This window comes from Macrotis lagotis, chromosome 1, assembly GCF_037893015.1.
Source record: "Macrotis lagotis isolate mMagLag1 chromosome 1, bilby.v1.9.chrom.fasta, whole genome shotgun sequence".
Lineage (NCBI taxonomy): Eukaryota > Metazoa > Chordata > Mammalia > Peramelemorphia > Peramelidae > Macrotis > Macrotis lagotis.
Window position 1 is genome coordinate 505201370 of NC_133658.1, and position 15994 is coordinate 505217363.

At 32.6% G+C, this 15994-nt stretch overlaps 1 protein-coding gene across 2 annotated transcripts in view; it reads left to right on the plus strand.

Moving 5' to 3' along the window:
• The window catches only part of RUNX1 (RUNX family transcription factor 1), a 339353-nt gene that overhangs the window by 233571 nt on the left and 89788 nt on the right, over nt 1-15994 (plus strand). For both annotated transcript variants that reach the window (XM_074214031.1, XM_074214032.1), the window contains one exon: nt 7090-7194. In XM_074214031.1, the coding sequence (XP_074070132.1) occupies nt 7090-7194 (105 nt within the window). The remainder of the gene's footprint in view (nt 1-7089; nt 7195-15994) is intronic.

The window sequence follows — 15994 nt, forward strand, 5'->3', positions numbered from 1 at the left end:
TACTTAACCCCATTGCCTAGCAAAAACTAAAAAAAAAAAAGATTTATTTATATAATTATTCCATTTTGTCCATTTCTATCTCTTGATAATTGCTCTTTGGTCTTTTTTTTACCAGAATAGATTTAAATACCTTTCCTTTGAACATCTATTTTTTTAATTGATGCTTAAGTTCAAACTTTCAGGATATATAATTTAGGGTTGAAGTTTGAACTGTTTTGCTTTTTGAAATAAGCTATTCCATTACATCCTGAAATTTTGTGTCACTACTGAATAAGCTAGTGTTGTTTTAATTTCCTTTTCTTTATATTTGAAAGTCATTCTCCTGGACTCATAAAATTTGTTGTCTGTCACTGAAAACATTCAATCTAACATTACATGTCTTAAAACATGGTTATTGTTATTTTCCTGGAGATGATCTGAGGACTATCTCAATTGATGCTTTGCTGTCAATATTCAGAAGTTCTGGGAAATTTTCTTCCATTATTCCCTGAGTATAGCATTTAGACGTTTTTATATGCTATATTCTTAAAAAATACTTGTATTGTTTATTTGTCTCTGTATATCCAGACTGACACATTCATTCTTTTAAAAGTGTTGCTCTTTGCTTCTTTTTATACTAGATTTTCTTGTCATTCATTGTTTTATATTATGTATCTCTTAATATCTTTTTATTTGCTTTCTAAAGTAAACTTTTATTCATATCACTTTCATATCTCAAGATTCTCCTTCACTGAGAGTAATACTTTTTAACAAAGAATAACAAAGGGATGAATGAAACAGTTCAACATGACTGACCAATATATCAAGAAAAACTTTCTTTAAATGCACTATTCCACGTACATACCTACATCTTCACAGACACTTTGGACACTTCTAAGAAGACTTCTTATATCTCTTCTTTAGGTCCAAGCTTGGCCATTAAATGGTTCGGGATTTAGTTTCAATTGTTATGTTGTTCTGTTCATTTATATTATTGTAGTCATTGGCTACAGTAGGGTTTTTTTAAGTGCTACCAACATCACAATATCTTTTTATATGAGTTTTCATAGTTTGAGACTAACATGTCTAATCATAATTCTCATTTTATATATTAATAAACTAAGTTATGAGAGAAGAATATGGCAAACCATTTCAGTATCTTTGCAAAAAAAAAAAACCAAATGAGGGTAGCTAGGTGGTGCAGTGGATAGAGCACCAGATAGAACACTGGCCCTGGAGTCAGGAGGACTTGAGTTCAAATCCAGCCTCAGACATTTAATAATTACCTGTGTGACCTTGGGCAAGTCACTTAACTCCCCATTGCCTTGTCAAAAAAAAATGACTCAAGAACAACAAAAGGAGAGATTGTATGGGACTAGAATTGTTATCGTATAAATTTGAGCATCATCCTTTGCATGTATACTAAAAATGGTAGCTTAAAATATTTAGGTTTTTTTAGGAGAATAGAAACTAAAATGATAAAATTACTAAAGAATATCTCATTTGAGAGTTTGAGGGAAATGGGAATGTTTAACCTGAACAAGCAAAGTCTTAGAATGAGTATGTTACTTGTAATATCTGTCATATAGAAGGAAGATGAGACTTGTCCTGCTTGACCTCTGAGGCTGAATAATAATGAAGAAAAAAAGAAAAAAATGTTGCTTGGATCTAAGGGAAAATTTGTAAACAATTAGAATTTTCCCAAAGTAGATTAGACTGTCTTAGAAAGTAATGAATTTTCTCATATGTGAAACATTCAAGTTAGAATGGATAATCATTTTTTAGGCATGTCAGAGGGGCATATTGTTCAGAAATGGGTTAGATTCAGTAGTTTAAAGGGTCTTTCATTTCTGACAAGGGAAAAACTTTTTTGCTTGGGGAAGTGACATGACCCAAAAAGAGAGAGAGAGAGAGAGAGAGAGAGAGAGAGAGAGAGAGAGAGAGAGAGAGAGAGAGACTAGCATAGCTTTTGAGAGATGAGGTCGATGAATTACTAGAGAGTGGTAAGAATGAAGTCTTAATTTTGTAGGCCTTGAAACATACATGGTAGAGTTTAGGTGTAACATTTTAAGTAATAGGATAGAGTTTCTTGAGAGCAGGGACTGTTTCATTTTTGTCTTTTTACTCTCAAGCTGTTGTACAGTATCCTGTACATAGCAGATACAAATAAATGTTAGTTGATTTGAATTGAAATGGGGAGCTACTCCAGGTTCATAGTGTCAGAGTAACAGAAGAAAGTGTGCTATTTTTATAAAGATTGCTTGACAGTTGGTGTTCTGGGTAGGCTTGATAAATGTCCAAGATCTATGACCTCCTGCAGCTCCCACCCCCACAAACTAGCTACCCTCTGTTCTATTCCAGCAGAGCCTTTCTCTCAACTAGATATGATAGCTGGAATGCATCTGATCAACTAATCCCTGCTGAGATATTAGCTGACAACAGCTTATGGTGTTATCCCATCCAGGGCACTGGGGGACAAAAAGAATCTGTAGTGGTAGAATTTCAGGCATCATTAACAGACTGGTGGGGGAGGTATATTTGGAAAGTTGTCTTCCTGAAACCTTTAAGATTAAAACATGTAAGCAACCACCTACGCAAAAGGTGAACCTTATCTTGCATTTCAACAGCATACTTCAACAGTGGATTTAGTGCTACTGGTGAACCTTGGCTCTCAAAGAAATTGAATATGGGTTCAATAATGTCTGGTTTTTAATAAGTAGCCTGGCTAAGTGCAGAGATGTTTGTCACTAAGTCAGGTGAAGGTTGATAACTTTTTCTGTCACAACAAATCTGAGAGACAATCCAGCAAGTTATATGAAAATTGCATTCTTTATTAATAGAAGAAATATTCATACTGATAAATTTGCAGCTCCTTGAAATGTAAAACATTTTTCTTCTGAAGTTAGAAATAGAAGATGAAACTTTGTATCTCAGTATATTATTTTTTATTTTCTTTAATAATTGTTCTAAATTACATGTAAAAACAATTTTAATATTATTTTTTAAGATTTTGAGTTCTAAATTCTCTTTCTTCTTTCTCACCTCCATTGAGAAAACAAGTAATTTTATTATGAAAAACATGTTTTTGTATAAGTAAAGTTGTGAAAGGAAACAGACCAAAAAAATAAGAAAATAAAGCAAAATACATTCATACTGTCAGTTCTTTCTATGGTGATGGATAGCACCTTTCATCATAAATCCTTCAGAATTTTCTTGCATCATTTTATTGCTGAGAATAGCTAAGTTATTCACAATAGCACATCTTACAAATTGCTGCTCCTAAGTGCAATATTTTCCTGGTTCTGCTCATTTCACTTTGCTTCAGTTCATGTTGTCTTTCCATGTTACTTTTTTCCATCCACATGCAAAGATAGTTTTCAACATTCATCCTTTTGCAAGTTTTTAGTTTTCTCCCACCCTCCCTTCCCTTTCCTCTCCCAATGGCAGTGAACAATCTGATATAGGTTGTACATGTTTAACATATTAGGAATGTTGCAAAAGAAGAATTAAAACTAAGGGGGTATGGAGTGCTATCTGTGGGGTGGGGGTGGGAGGGAAGCAAGATTGGGGAAAATTGTAAAACTCAAATAATATCTTTTATAAAAATAGAAAATTAAAGTAAAAAAAGAAAAAAGAAAACTAAGGGGGAAAAAGATCACGAGAAGGAAAGAAATAATATCAAAAACTTGTTTTATTTTCTTCTATTTTATCTTCCTCAATTTGTACTTTTCTTTCTCCTTTACCTTATCCCTCCTCACCATTGTTTTGCTTCTGCTTGCTGCCTTCCTTACACTGTAGTTTCCCCTTTTCCTATAGGGTAGAATAAATTTCTATGCCCAATTGGGAATGTATATCATTCCGTCTTTGAGCCTTTGTTGAAAGATTTACTCAGTATTTACACTATCCCTTCTTTCCCTCTTCTATAATAGGTTCTTTTTTGCCTTGTCCCATGATGCTAATTATTTTCTAATGCCTTCACCTTCTTTTTCTAGTATATTCTTTTTTCACATGGTCTTAATTGCTTTAAATCTATCTTGTACCTCCACCCTCTCAAAGTGTACTGATTTCAACTAGTCAGATAAAAGTATAATTCTTAAGAGCCATCAAGATCAATTTGTACCCTCACCATCTGTTCAAGTATACTCCCTTCAATTTTGCCAACAGAAATTCAACCCTCATGGGCTAAAGTAAATCATCATTTCATGACCAATCTATACCTACATTTTCCCTCTAGTTATGTTCTTTTCAGCTTTCCTAAGAGAAATACAATTCGCAAGAGTTACAGGTATTGTCTAACTGTTTAGTCTTATTAACTAACTTTTTTCTTAGTCTTATTGGCTAACCTTTTTTCCTTTCCATTTACCTTTCTATGCATCTCTTGAGTCTTGTATTTGAAGATCAAATTTTCTGTTGAGTTCTGGTCTTTTTATCAGGGAAGTTTGAAAATCCTCCATTTTATTGAAGTCCATCTTTTCCCCTGAGATAATATACTGAATTTTTCAGGGTATTTGTTTCTTGGTTGTAATCCAAGTTCTTTGCCTTCCAGAATATCATATTCCAGGCACTTCAATCATTTATTATTGAAGCTGATAAGTCCTGTGTAATTCTGACTATAGTTCCTTGTTATTTAAATTGTTTCTTTTTTAGTGTCTTGCAGATATTCTCATTTCTCCAAGAATTCTGAAATTTGGTTAGAATATTGCTTACAGTTTTTATTTTGGTATCTCCTTTTGGGTGATGGGTTCTTTCAAGAACTATTTTATGTTCTTGTTCTAGGATATTAGGGTAGTTTTACATGATAATTTCCTGTATTGCATTTTTCAGGCTCCATTTCTGATCATGGCTTTCAGGTAGACCAAAAATTCATAAATTGTCTCTCCTGGACTTAATTTCCAGGTTGGTCATTTTTTCTAAGAGGTACTTTACATTTTCTTCTATTTTTTCAGTCTTGGTTTTGTTTGATGGAATCATGACATTGGAGTCATTAGTTTCCATTAGTTCAATTCTAATTTTTAAGGTTTTGTTTCCTTCAGTTAGTTAGCTTTTTTTTACTGCTAGAGGAGTTGACTTATTTTTCTATTTAGTCAATTTTACTTTTAAAGTCATTTTCTTTAGTAAATTTTTCATAGTTCTTTTGCATGACTCATTTCTTTTCTTTATTTTTCTTATTCATCTCTTCTTTAGTTTTAAAAATACTTTTTTGAGTTCCTCCAAAAGGTCTTTTTGAATTTGAGACCAATTCAAAAATTTCTTTGAGGTTTCATATATAGACATTTTTTTAAATCATACCTATTAGCATTGTAGCTTTTTATGGTTAACACTTTTTTTTATTCTTTTGCTCATTTTGATATTTGAGCTCTGCTCCTGGGGTAAAGGAGGCTCAGTATCAAGCTTTTAGTGCTGGGGCCAGGGATCTGGTCCCTGGCTTATCTATGGTGTTTCAGGTGCTAGCACTTTATTCCCTGTATTGAATCGGTCTCTTGTACTAGGGTTCTTGAACTTTGTCTTCAGATCTGGGGTTGGGACCCTCTTTGCTGGCCCACTGCACTACTGGCTTGCTGCACTCTGACCTTTTACTGACTTGAGACAGACTTTCAATTAAGTTCCTCCACATTATCTTGAGTTGAGAACTTGTTTCACTCTGGATTTTTTTGTGGGTTCTATAGCTTTAGGGCCTGTTTAAAAGCTTCATTTAAAGTTGTTACAGAAAACATTCCTGGAACTTCCTAGCTACTATCTGAATTCCTCAGTATATTGTTTAATGGAACCCATGGAAGGTTTGGGACAACATAGTTAATTAGATTGATTCAACTGAAGGATTTTAGAGCTAGAAGGAATTTTACAGGTTCACTAGTTCAACTGACTTAATTATAGCTAGCATTTATATAGAGCTTTAAGGCAAATTGCCACACATTGATTATCTCATTCTATTATTGTCACAGATGGAAATAATAAAAAATAGTATGCTCTGGCTTGGAAGAGAAAAATTAGTTTTTGAATGGTGTATGATTGGGGGTTAGGAAGATAAAGGAATTATGTATGTTTTTACTTTTTTTTCTTCTAGATTTGGTGCTCACTCTTCTTCCATGTACTCATGCTATATGAGAGTAGAAACTATATCATATTTATAGCTCACTTGATTACAAAATCATCATTTGATCCTCAAACTAGCCTGGGAAGTAGATACCACAAGAATTGTTTTGCTTATTTTATAGAGGCCAATTTCAGTGGGCAGTACACAGTGGATATTCATATTGGCTTCATATTTATTTCAGTACAGTATATTAAGCACATTTCCTTGTTTATTTTAGTGACTTTTAATTTTTATATGAGCTAATAGTCTAGTTTCTCTCTGTATATCTTGAGAATACAAAGCAAAACAAAAATAATAAAGCCAACCTACAGTGTATCAGTAAGTTGCTTTTTCAAATATATTGAGAAAATGTTTTATATCCAATCTGTTCCCTCAATTAGAAATATTTTTTTTCCTTCCTCAAAAATAACAGTTAAGGAAAGCAGAAAGGTTCATGATTGAAACTGAGAAGGCTTTATAAATAGATCCAAAGGAATTCCACTGCATCTTCTGATGGACATTGGCCCAATAACTTGGGTTCCTATCTTTCAAAAGTTTATCTTGCCTTGTTTTGTTCCCTTACTTATGCCTTTTGTCCCAAAGCCAAATGAGTGAATCTGCCAAACTGATCCTAGAGTTTCTGGTCATTAGGATAAAGTACCTCAGGCTTCTCTTACTTGTTAATTATTATAATTATTAAATGTTTGTAGAATTGAATAATTAAAATTAATGATCATGTGAAATGTTATATGTCAACAAATAAAGTTATATAGTAGAATGGATTAACTATTGTCCATGTCTTCTAAATATGGTATTTTACCTTGAAATTTCATGGACAACTTTCTTTATGCTAGAATGATGGCCAGTATACTGGCATGAAATTTATCTGAACATGAAATTTCAATTGCTTCAATGTGAAGTTGCCATTGTCATTTCTACTTCTGCCCCAGAAAGTAGGTTAGTGATAATTAATTCCTAGCAAATAGGGTGATTTCATATTTAGTAATATAATACTATCATTCTCTTCTTTCTTGTAGGGAAAAGTTTCACATTGACCATCACCGTCTTCACAAATCCACCACAAGTAGCCACCTACCACAGAGCCATCAAAATTACGGTGGATGGACCTCGGGAGCCTAGAAGTAAGTTACATACTCCCTAAGCTTTTAACCCCTAAAGTACTCAGTCCTAATTTGTGACCTTGGCAAGTATGGTATCATCTTAAAGGAAACTGAAATTTTACCAACAAAGGGTAAATCAACCACCTGTAATTAGATGTGCTAAGCACACTGGTTCTTCAAATATACTGGGTAATGGAGGAAATTGTTTGAAGCACAGTGGTGAATATTAGGAGATTAATCAATGGAGTTAATATAATTTAAATTGGGAACTTCCTGAAGAGATGGGATATGTTGCAGAAACAGCACATCAAAAACTCATTGAAATTATATAGGATCCATAATAAAACAAAAAAAGGAAGTGAAATGCATTAATATAGATGAATGTAGAATGTCAGTAGTGTTGATCTATTCTTAATTTTAAAATACATATTGAGATATTTTAACCAGAGTCTGATAATACAAAACAGAGAATAAATTTTGTTATGTTGTACTGATGAAAGCCTTTACTGCATGACTCTGAATTTTTTTCTTTTAAATGGGAGTAAATAAATGGGAAAATTTTTAGAGAAAAGTTACAGAATATAGGTGAAGAAAAATGTGTTTGTGAAGGAAATTTTTAGAACTTGAGTTTGTTTAGTTTGGAAACTAGAAGGTTTAGGACTGACTTCATTCTTTCCTCCTTAGCTTCAGGCTCAGAGGAGAAAGTGAGCATTCTACTTGCCAACACCAGTTCTTGATACCATCCTTTTCTGTCCCCTTAAGAAGCTTGCCCCTTTGATTAAAACACCTTTCCTTATTTTTCAATTTCTCATTCACTAGTTTCTTCCTTATTGGCTACAATGATATTCAGATTATCTCTATTTGAAAACAAACAAACAATAATAAGAAAACAACCTTCACTACCCAGATATCACACCTCCTTTATTTTATAGTCATATTAGAAAAAGTTTTGTTTGCTTTTGTTTCCTCACTTCCCAGTCAATTTCCTACTTCTTACAATCTGACTTCAATACCTACAACTCAATTAACGCTACACATCTAAAGTCACCAATAACTTCTTTATGGATAAATTCAAACTGTTTTTACAATGCTAAAGCATTTAACACTGTTAACTATTCCCTCTGGTTACTCTTTCTTTTTCTTTTTCTTTTATTTTTTTTCTAATTACATATATATATATATATATATATATATATATATAGTTTCAGTACTAATTTTTTATAATATTTTGAGATCCACATTTTTCTTCCTTCCTTTCTTCCCTCCACAATCCCCATGATAGTAAATAAAATGATATATATTAAACATGTACAATCATGTTTAACCTATTTACCTATTAGTCATGTTGTGAAAGAATAAGAACAAAAAGGAAAAAACTGATTATTTTTTCTTCTCAAAATTTTTCTAATCTTTTTTTCTTGATCTTCTTCCTACACATCTAAATGTTTTTTGTCAACATTGCTAGATTTTCAACCTGTCCATATATGTGGATGTAGCCCATGGCACTGACTTGAGTCTTCACCCCCTCTTTCTCCTTCATCTTTTAAACTTTGAGGAATTCAATAATCAATTCTAACCACATGACTTCCAGATCTTTGTATCAAGCCCCATTCTCTTTCTAGATTCCCAGTTCCAACTGGGTATGTCCATCTTAATGTCCCACAAGTATCTCAACCTACAAACATCCAAAACAGAATGCATTATCTTTTCCCCTAAATCTTGACTCAAGTGGAAAAGTGAATAGAATACAATAAAGAACTGAATTCAACTTCAGATTTACTATTTATAACCTATTAGTTATATGACCTTGGGCAAGACATTCACCCTCTGCTTACCTCTGTTTCCTCACCTGTAAAATGGGGATAATGATGTCACCAACCTACCTCATAGGGTTGTTGTTAAGGATCAAACAGTGCTTGAGTGCTATATAAATATAGCTAAATAAATGCTAGTTATTGATCTTATTATTTTAATGGAATGAATAAAATAGTTGGTTTGTTTTAAACTAGGGTTAAAAAACAGATTTATGAAGCTTCAGAGGATATAATGCTCAAACAGGTCAAAGATCCATTTAATAGTTCTTGCCTTTGTTTAATTGAGCACCAAAGTTCCCTTGTCTCCCCTTTTCTTTGTAAAGATGATACCAAGATGGTGGCAAATGTAATGGGATATTCCACCCAGATCTAAAGATACCAATGAGAGCTTGCTTTTAGTAGGTACCTTTCATATTCTAATGGGGATACTAGTGCATTCTGTTATTCATAAAAAAAGAAGTAATCTTTATATTCTACCTGTCTACATGGCAAGGGTTACTAGACAGCAGTATTCCAAGTTCCTTCATGCCTTAAATTCCCAGCTGTGTCACAGACTAGGCTCTTCCCCCTTTGAAATTTTATCTGTGTTCTACCCTTGTAATGTGTATATGCCCGCTAAGGTTAATCACATCATCCTTCCTCAAAACTTCCATTTTTTTCAAGGATACAACTATTTTCAAAAATATATTCTTTTTTAGATTTAAGGATTTTTTCATTTTTTTCAGTGAATGATTTCTTTAAAAGGGCAATGTAAATTTAATAATAATAATAATAATAATAATAATAATAATAGATAATAGACATAGTTCATCAAAGCAAATCAACACATTGGTCATATCTGAAAATGTATACCTCATTCTATAACCCTTGTCCACCATCTCTGTGGTTTAAGTAATGGTTGTGAAAAAGGTCTATAATGAACAGAATTTTAAAATGTTTCAATAAAACTGTATTTTACATTGTGTAAATTTTTCTCCTAGTTTGGCCTACTTGATTCTGTATCAGCTTGTATAACCCAATTTTTCCCTCATTTTTGAATTTTTAAAATTTTTCACTTCTTATGACAAAAGAATAGTGCATAAGCCATATTTCGTTTAATCATACCATAACCAATGGACATTTATTCTGATTATAATTCTTTACCATACAAAAAAGTGTTGCTATAAATGTTTTTGTATATAGATCATTTCCTCTGAGTTTGATGCCCTTAGGGTATAGATTTAATATTTCATCATCTTGAAGATTGGTTCAGTTTTGATTCTCAGCACTTCATTAAGTGCCTTCAGCTGCCTCTCTTCTCTTAAGGGGTAGAACAATAATGTTTTATCCTTCATTTTTTTTAGATATTTTTCAAGGCAATGAGGTTAAGTGGCTTGCCCAAGGCCACACAGCTAGGTAATTATTAAGTGTCTGAGGTCAGATTTGAACCCAGGTACTCCTGACTCCAAGGCCAGTGCTCTATTCACTGCACCACCTAGCCGCCCCTGTCCTTCATTTTCAAAGAAAACCTACAACATCAGGAGGTGATGCCATGACAAGCACATGAATTGGATTTGAATTGGGGTGGCAGGAGGTGTGCTAAGCCTCACTTTCTCCATCCATCAGAGTCATCTGGGTCCAGTGATCAGATATGAATCAGGTTAATTGGAGATGGTCCTGGATGGGAGGCAACCAGGGTTAGTGACATGCCCAAGATTGCAAAGCTAATAAGACTCAAATATCCAAGACTGGGTTCGAACTCCTGTCCTACTGACTCCAAGGCCAGTGCTCTATTCACTGTGCCATCTCTTCTCAAGGCTGTTCTTATTGAGGGCTCAGATTTTTTCAGCTAAATTCATTCATGGGTTCTCATGAATATCTTGCACCTGTTCCCAGGAACATTTCAATGACTGTAGCTTCCTTTTATGTATTATCTTCCCCATTAGACTGTAAGCTCATTGAGAGCAGGAAAAGATTTTCTTTTTCTTATTAGTATCCTCACAACTTAGTATGATATCTGGCATATATTTTAGGTGCTTAATAAATGGTTTTTTTTTATTAATTACTATTCACTTTTGACTTTGTGGGTTAAATTTATTTTAATTTAATTACAAATTTATTTTCAGAAAGGTTAGAACAATGAACTGTTCCTGCAAAATTCTGCTTTTCTTCTCACCATTCTTCCAATATTTACCATTTCAACTTTTGTCATCTTTGCCATTGTAATAGGGTAAGGTGCAAATTTAGAGTTGTTTTATTTTGTATTGCCTTAATATTGATTAATCTTGATATTCTTCCCTGTGTGTTGATATCCTAATTTGTGACTCCAGGTAAATGCAAGTTATTATGAGATTATTAATAAATTCCCCATATCAAACAGAGGAAACATATAATAAGTAAGAACAAGGAAGACTTTTAATGAGCAGAAGATAAGGTTCATGATAATATTTAAACATAAGTAAAGATATGAGAAGAAATTACTGAATCTTTAGCCAGAGAATTATATTAGTAAGTTTAACTTTTGAAAAGATCACCCTGTTAATCTATTTCTTAAACCAATCACCCAGAGGACAAAATAAGATTAACCCTTAATGTGATTGTAAACAAGTTTGTTTTACAATTTTTGATAAGAGTAGATGTGGGAAAGACTTGAGAAAAAAAAGGAAATTAACTCAACTATGGGACATTTTCATAGTCTTTCCTGTCAAATGATATTTGAAGGCAAGTCATTTCCCTTCTTTAAGATAGCTCTGTATTTTTATCTCTTATTTCAAAAACCTTAAAAAAGGCTAAAATACATGTTTTTACATACAATGTAAAAAATTTTAGCACTTCCTGGCACATAATAGAAACTACATAACTGTTTATTTTCTTCCCTTACTGATTATTTTAAAATAATTGATCTGCTATTTCATAAAATATTTACTCTAATATAGAAAGTATTTCTTTTATGAAGCTTCAAATTTTAGGAAATAGAAAGGAAGGAATTTAGGGAATACACAGAAGGAATCCTACACACCAGAAAGTACCATGTATACAGCAGGAATCTCTCTCTCTCTCTCTCTCTCTCTCTCTCTCTCTCTCTCTCTCTCTCTCTCTCTCTCTCTCCAGCTATTTAGCTATCTAGCTATCTATATGTGCATTTATGTAGACCATTAATTAATGGAATATATTATTAACTCATTAAGAGAGACTTTAACTTGAAAATTTGGACCTATAATAGCGAAATAAATGGAAAACATCATTCCCTTACCTGTCTCATTATTGTTTTTAGTTTTTATGGATAAAGCTGAACTATAGACTGTTTAAGAATTGGGTTTTCCCCCTCAGTAATAAAAATAAAAGTATTCATCATAATTTCATGTGCATGGAATTTGGTTTGACCAAATTTTTTGGAAATAATAAAATAGACACATAAATGCCTACATATATTTCTTTTACCAAACCATTTGAATAGTTCAGTTGCACTCACATAAAAAAAAAAAACTGTTGTCCTCAATCGACCCATCTGGATATTTCTCCTGGTAAGCTGAATTAAGGTGTGCTTTGGATGTCATAACTCATCATCTGTTTAATCAGGTATCCATAACATCTAGAACATTGAGATACCTAATTAAAAATTCAGAAGGTTAATAAAGCAAATATTGACTATTTCTGGGGACAAATTCTGCCCTCAGGTTAAAACAGTCCCTCAAAATGGTTATGCTGTGCCTGAAATTTTTAGATTCATAATTACTGACAGTGAGGTCAAAATTATAATTTACAAACTCTGGTGAATGCTACCTTCTCAGACCACTCATCTTCTTTAGTGCAATATATATATATATATATTTTTTAATTTTACAGGATTTATTATCTACTTCTCTCATTTTCTCTTTGTTAAAAATAACAAAATATGAATAGTTCAGCAAAAAAATTCCTATGTCGGTCATATCCAAAAATTTATACCTCATTCTTCCATTTGAGTCTATCACCTCTCTGACCACAGATGGGTAGAGCATAACAATTATTTTAAATATTCTATTCAACATATTTCAAGTGTTGTTAAGTTACAATGAACACTATTTTAAAGACTAATCTACTATTATGTTAGAAAGTTCTTTTAAAAATACTTTCAGGAATAAACAGTATTAACAAGAGTTTTTTTTGCTTTATTTAGATTCTGAGCTGAGTTATGAAGCTAAATAAAGTGAAACAAAAGAAATAGAACTTGTTGATTTCACTCAGTTTTGGATGATTTTTAAGTATTCATTATTGGAGCATCTTTATTCTGAAATTTCTATGTTTTGTGTTAGAGATATTTTCAGCCTCTCACTAGGAAACCAGTAGGACAAATTAATTCTAATTTGATTTCTTCCCTAAAAAGAAAGTACTTACAGTTTTGACAAAGTTGCATTTGTAGTAACAGAACAATTGTAATTCAGGCAAGGCTATCTGTGTTGTACCTATTTCTGGGTTGTGCAACTAATTAATTAAATTAAACCAAAGAAGGTGAAATGTATAAATAATGCCCACCTGAATAGGGCATTTTCTACAAAACTATCTTTATGCCTCTTCTAATAGAGACTTTGGCTAAGATGTATAATTATATTGTCAGAAAACAGTAAAAATTATGATAATAATGACACAATAAAAATAACAGTAGGGAAAAGGTCTAGTAGATACCTCCTTCTTTGGCCCTTCCCTTCTTTGAGAGTAGAATGTAGGACTCTAATATTTTATGGTGTTAATTATCTTAATTGGTTTGAAGACTGTTTCAGATTATCCATGGTCTTTGACAATTGTATTATATTTAACAGCTCACAATCATTTGATTTATTGGTGATAAGAGTACAATTTTCAGTATATCTTTCCCACAAAATATTTTTTAATTTCTTCTTACAAGCTTCCTTGGAATTCTGATATATTAAATATTTTCTATGGAGCACAAAATTCCCCACTAGTTATCATCTTCTCACCCCCCCCCCATTAATCTCCCCAGTAACTCTAAACCTTAACTCTCTGTTCCCTCATGCCTATTCATATCTTTTCCCACTTCTAAAATCCCACTCCAAGTGTTCCTGTCCCTTGCATTATGCTCTCTGGAATCTTTTCTGCATAGATAACTTTCACCTTAAACTTTTATCTTTCTTTTTTTGTGTCTTCTGGTATGTACTGAAAATTGATTTCCTACTAATAAGACTACTTCCCCAGTTTCCTTTTCCAGTAAGGTGTCCCTTTAATAAGGGAGCAGTCAAGCTACTGAGACAGAAAAAGTCCTGGCTACACTTTCTTTCATATTCTTCCATTCACTGGTCATGGTGGAGGAGAAGCAATACTCTTTCTCTTCAGTGCCACTTCCAGACTCTCCCTCCTTCTAATTCTTCAAGTTCTTACTATTCAAATTCATCACTCAATATAGATGTTGGTCATTATCTGCTGACTCCTGGGGCATTTTCTTTTCTTCCTTAATGAGTTTAAGGCTGACTTATAGCCTCCCTCAAATAACCTAATTTCTGAGTTCTGAGATCTAACCCATTAAGATAATTGACTTTCTCACTCAGCTTTAGCTATACTCTGGGATCATAACACCTCAGATATCACACCATATGTATTCCACATTCAAGAATATCCAAATTCTTTTTGCTGTTCATGACAATTTCTCTTTCTATCTCACTTTATGTATTCCTCCTGAATCTAATCTCTTTTCATCTTCACTAAAACCTCCACTCTCTCTATCCCTTTACTAGATTATATGATGATCCACTGGCTATACTCTCTTCCCTTCTCAATTTGAATGTCTTGGCTCAATTCTTTTCTGCCACCATCAGCAGGAAACCTTTCTCAGTCTTTTCCACTATTTATTAAAGATACTCCTCTAAGATTATCTTTCATCTTATGTATCTTGTCTGTACTTGTTGTTGTACATATTATCTCACATGTAAGCTTCTTGAGGGCAGGGACTGCTTTTATATGTCTTTATGTGCCCACTACTTGATAACTGGCTCATTGATCTAGATCTATAGATTTGAGAGAATAAATCTGTGATTCACAAGTACTTTCAGGTGTAATAAGCTTGCTTATCATACTTAAGATTTCCTTCAAATACTTGTTCCATTTACCTGAGAAACTTTTTAAAAATTGTATTTGAATCATTTAAAGTAGTTACATAAAACTTTAGAAGTAATTTTCAGTGTATTGATAAAGGGACATAGATTATTATCCCTAATACAGTTACTGAGAAATGCAAAAGAAAAAGACAAATGAGACAAGTACTGGGTTAGAAAAAGACCACATATTTTTCTGATTATGAAGTTGCTGAATTCATAGTACCAGTGAAATACTGGGATTTTTTAAATTTGTTGTCTCTTACATATGTGACTCACTTCATATCAAATATTTCCTTAAAATGTTATTATTATCCTTCCTGCCTATCAACTATCAATGATTATAAAGTCATAATGACAAATCCACCATGTGTCTCTATCTCACTCTTTAGGTCATCTGCAATTTTGATTTTTTTAAAATGTAATCCACAAAATATTTTTTAAAATGTAGAGAAAGGCTTCTAATATTTTGGAATTCTCCCTTTATGGAGAAATTTTAGGAGCAAATAGATAAGAATTGTCCAAAATGAAAGGAGTTGATTTGTTGTAATCTGAACCAGGGAAAGGAATCATTTCATCAATGAAATCATAAATTCGTTAAGACTCAATGTATATACTTAATAGATAAAAGTAGGAACACATATAAACACATACACACACACACTTATACAAATATTCCACTTTGGGAATAGTTAGCATGGCATAGTGTATACAGGTCTTGGAACCAAAAAGTTCTGGGTTTAAGAACAAATTCAACCACTTACTAGCTATGTGATCCTACACTAATCATATATACTGATCCTGTTTTCCCTGTCTATAAAAGGAGTCAGATGGACTTGATATTTTTTCTTCCAATTCTAAGTCTATAATCCTTTGATATGTCTTTGTAATTATCATGGGGTTTTTTTTTTTGGTCTATAGTATCTTGTTTTTTTCATAGAA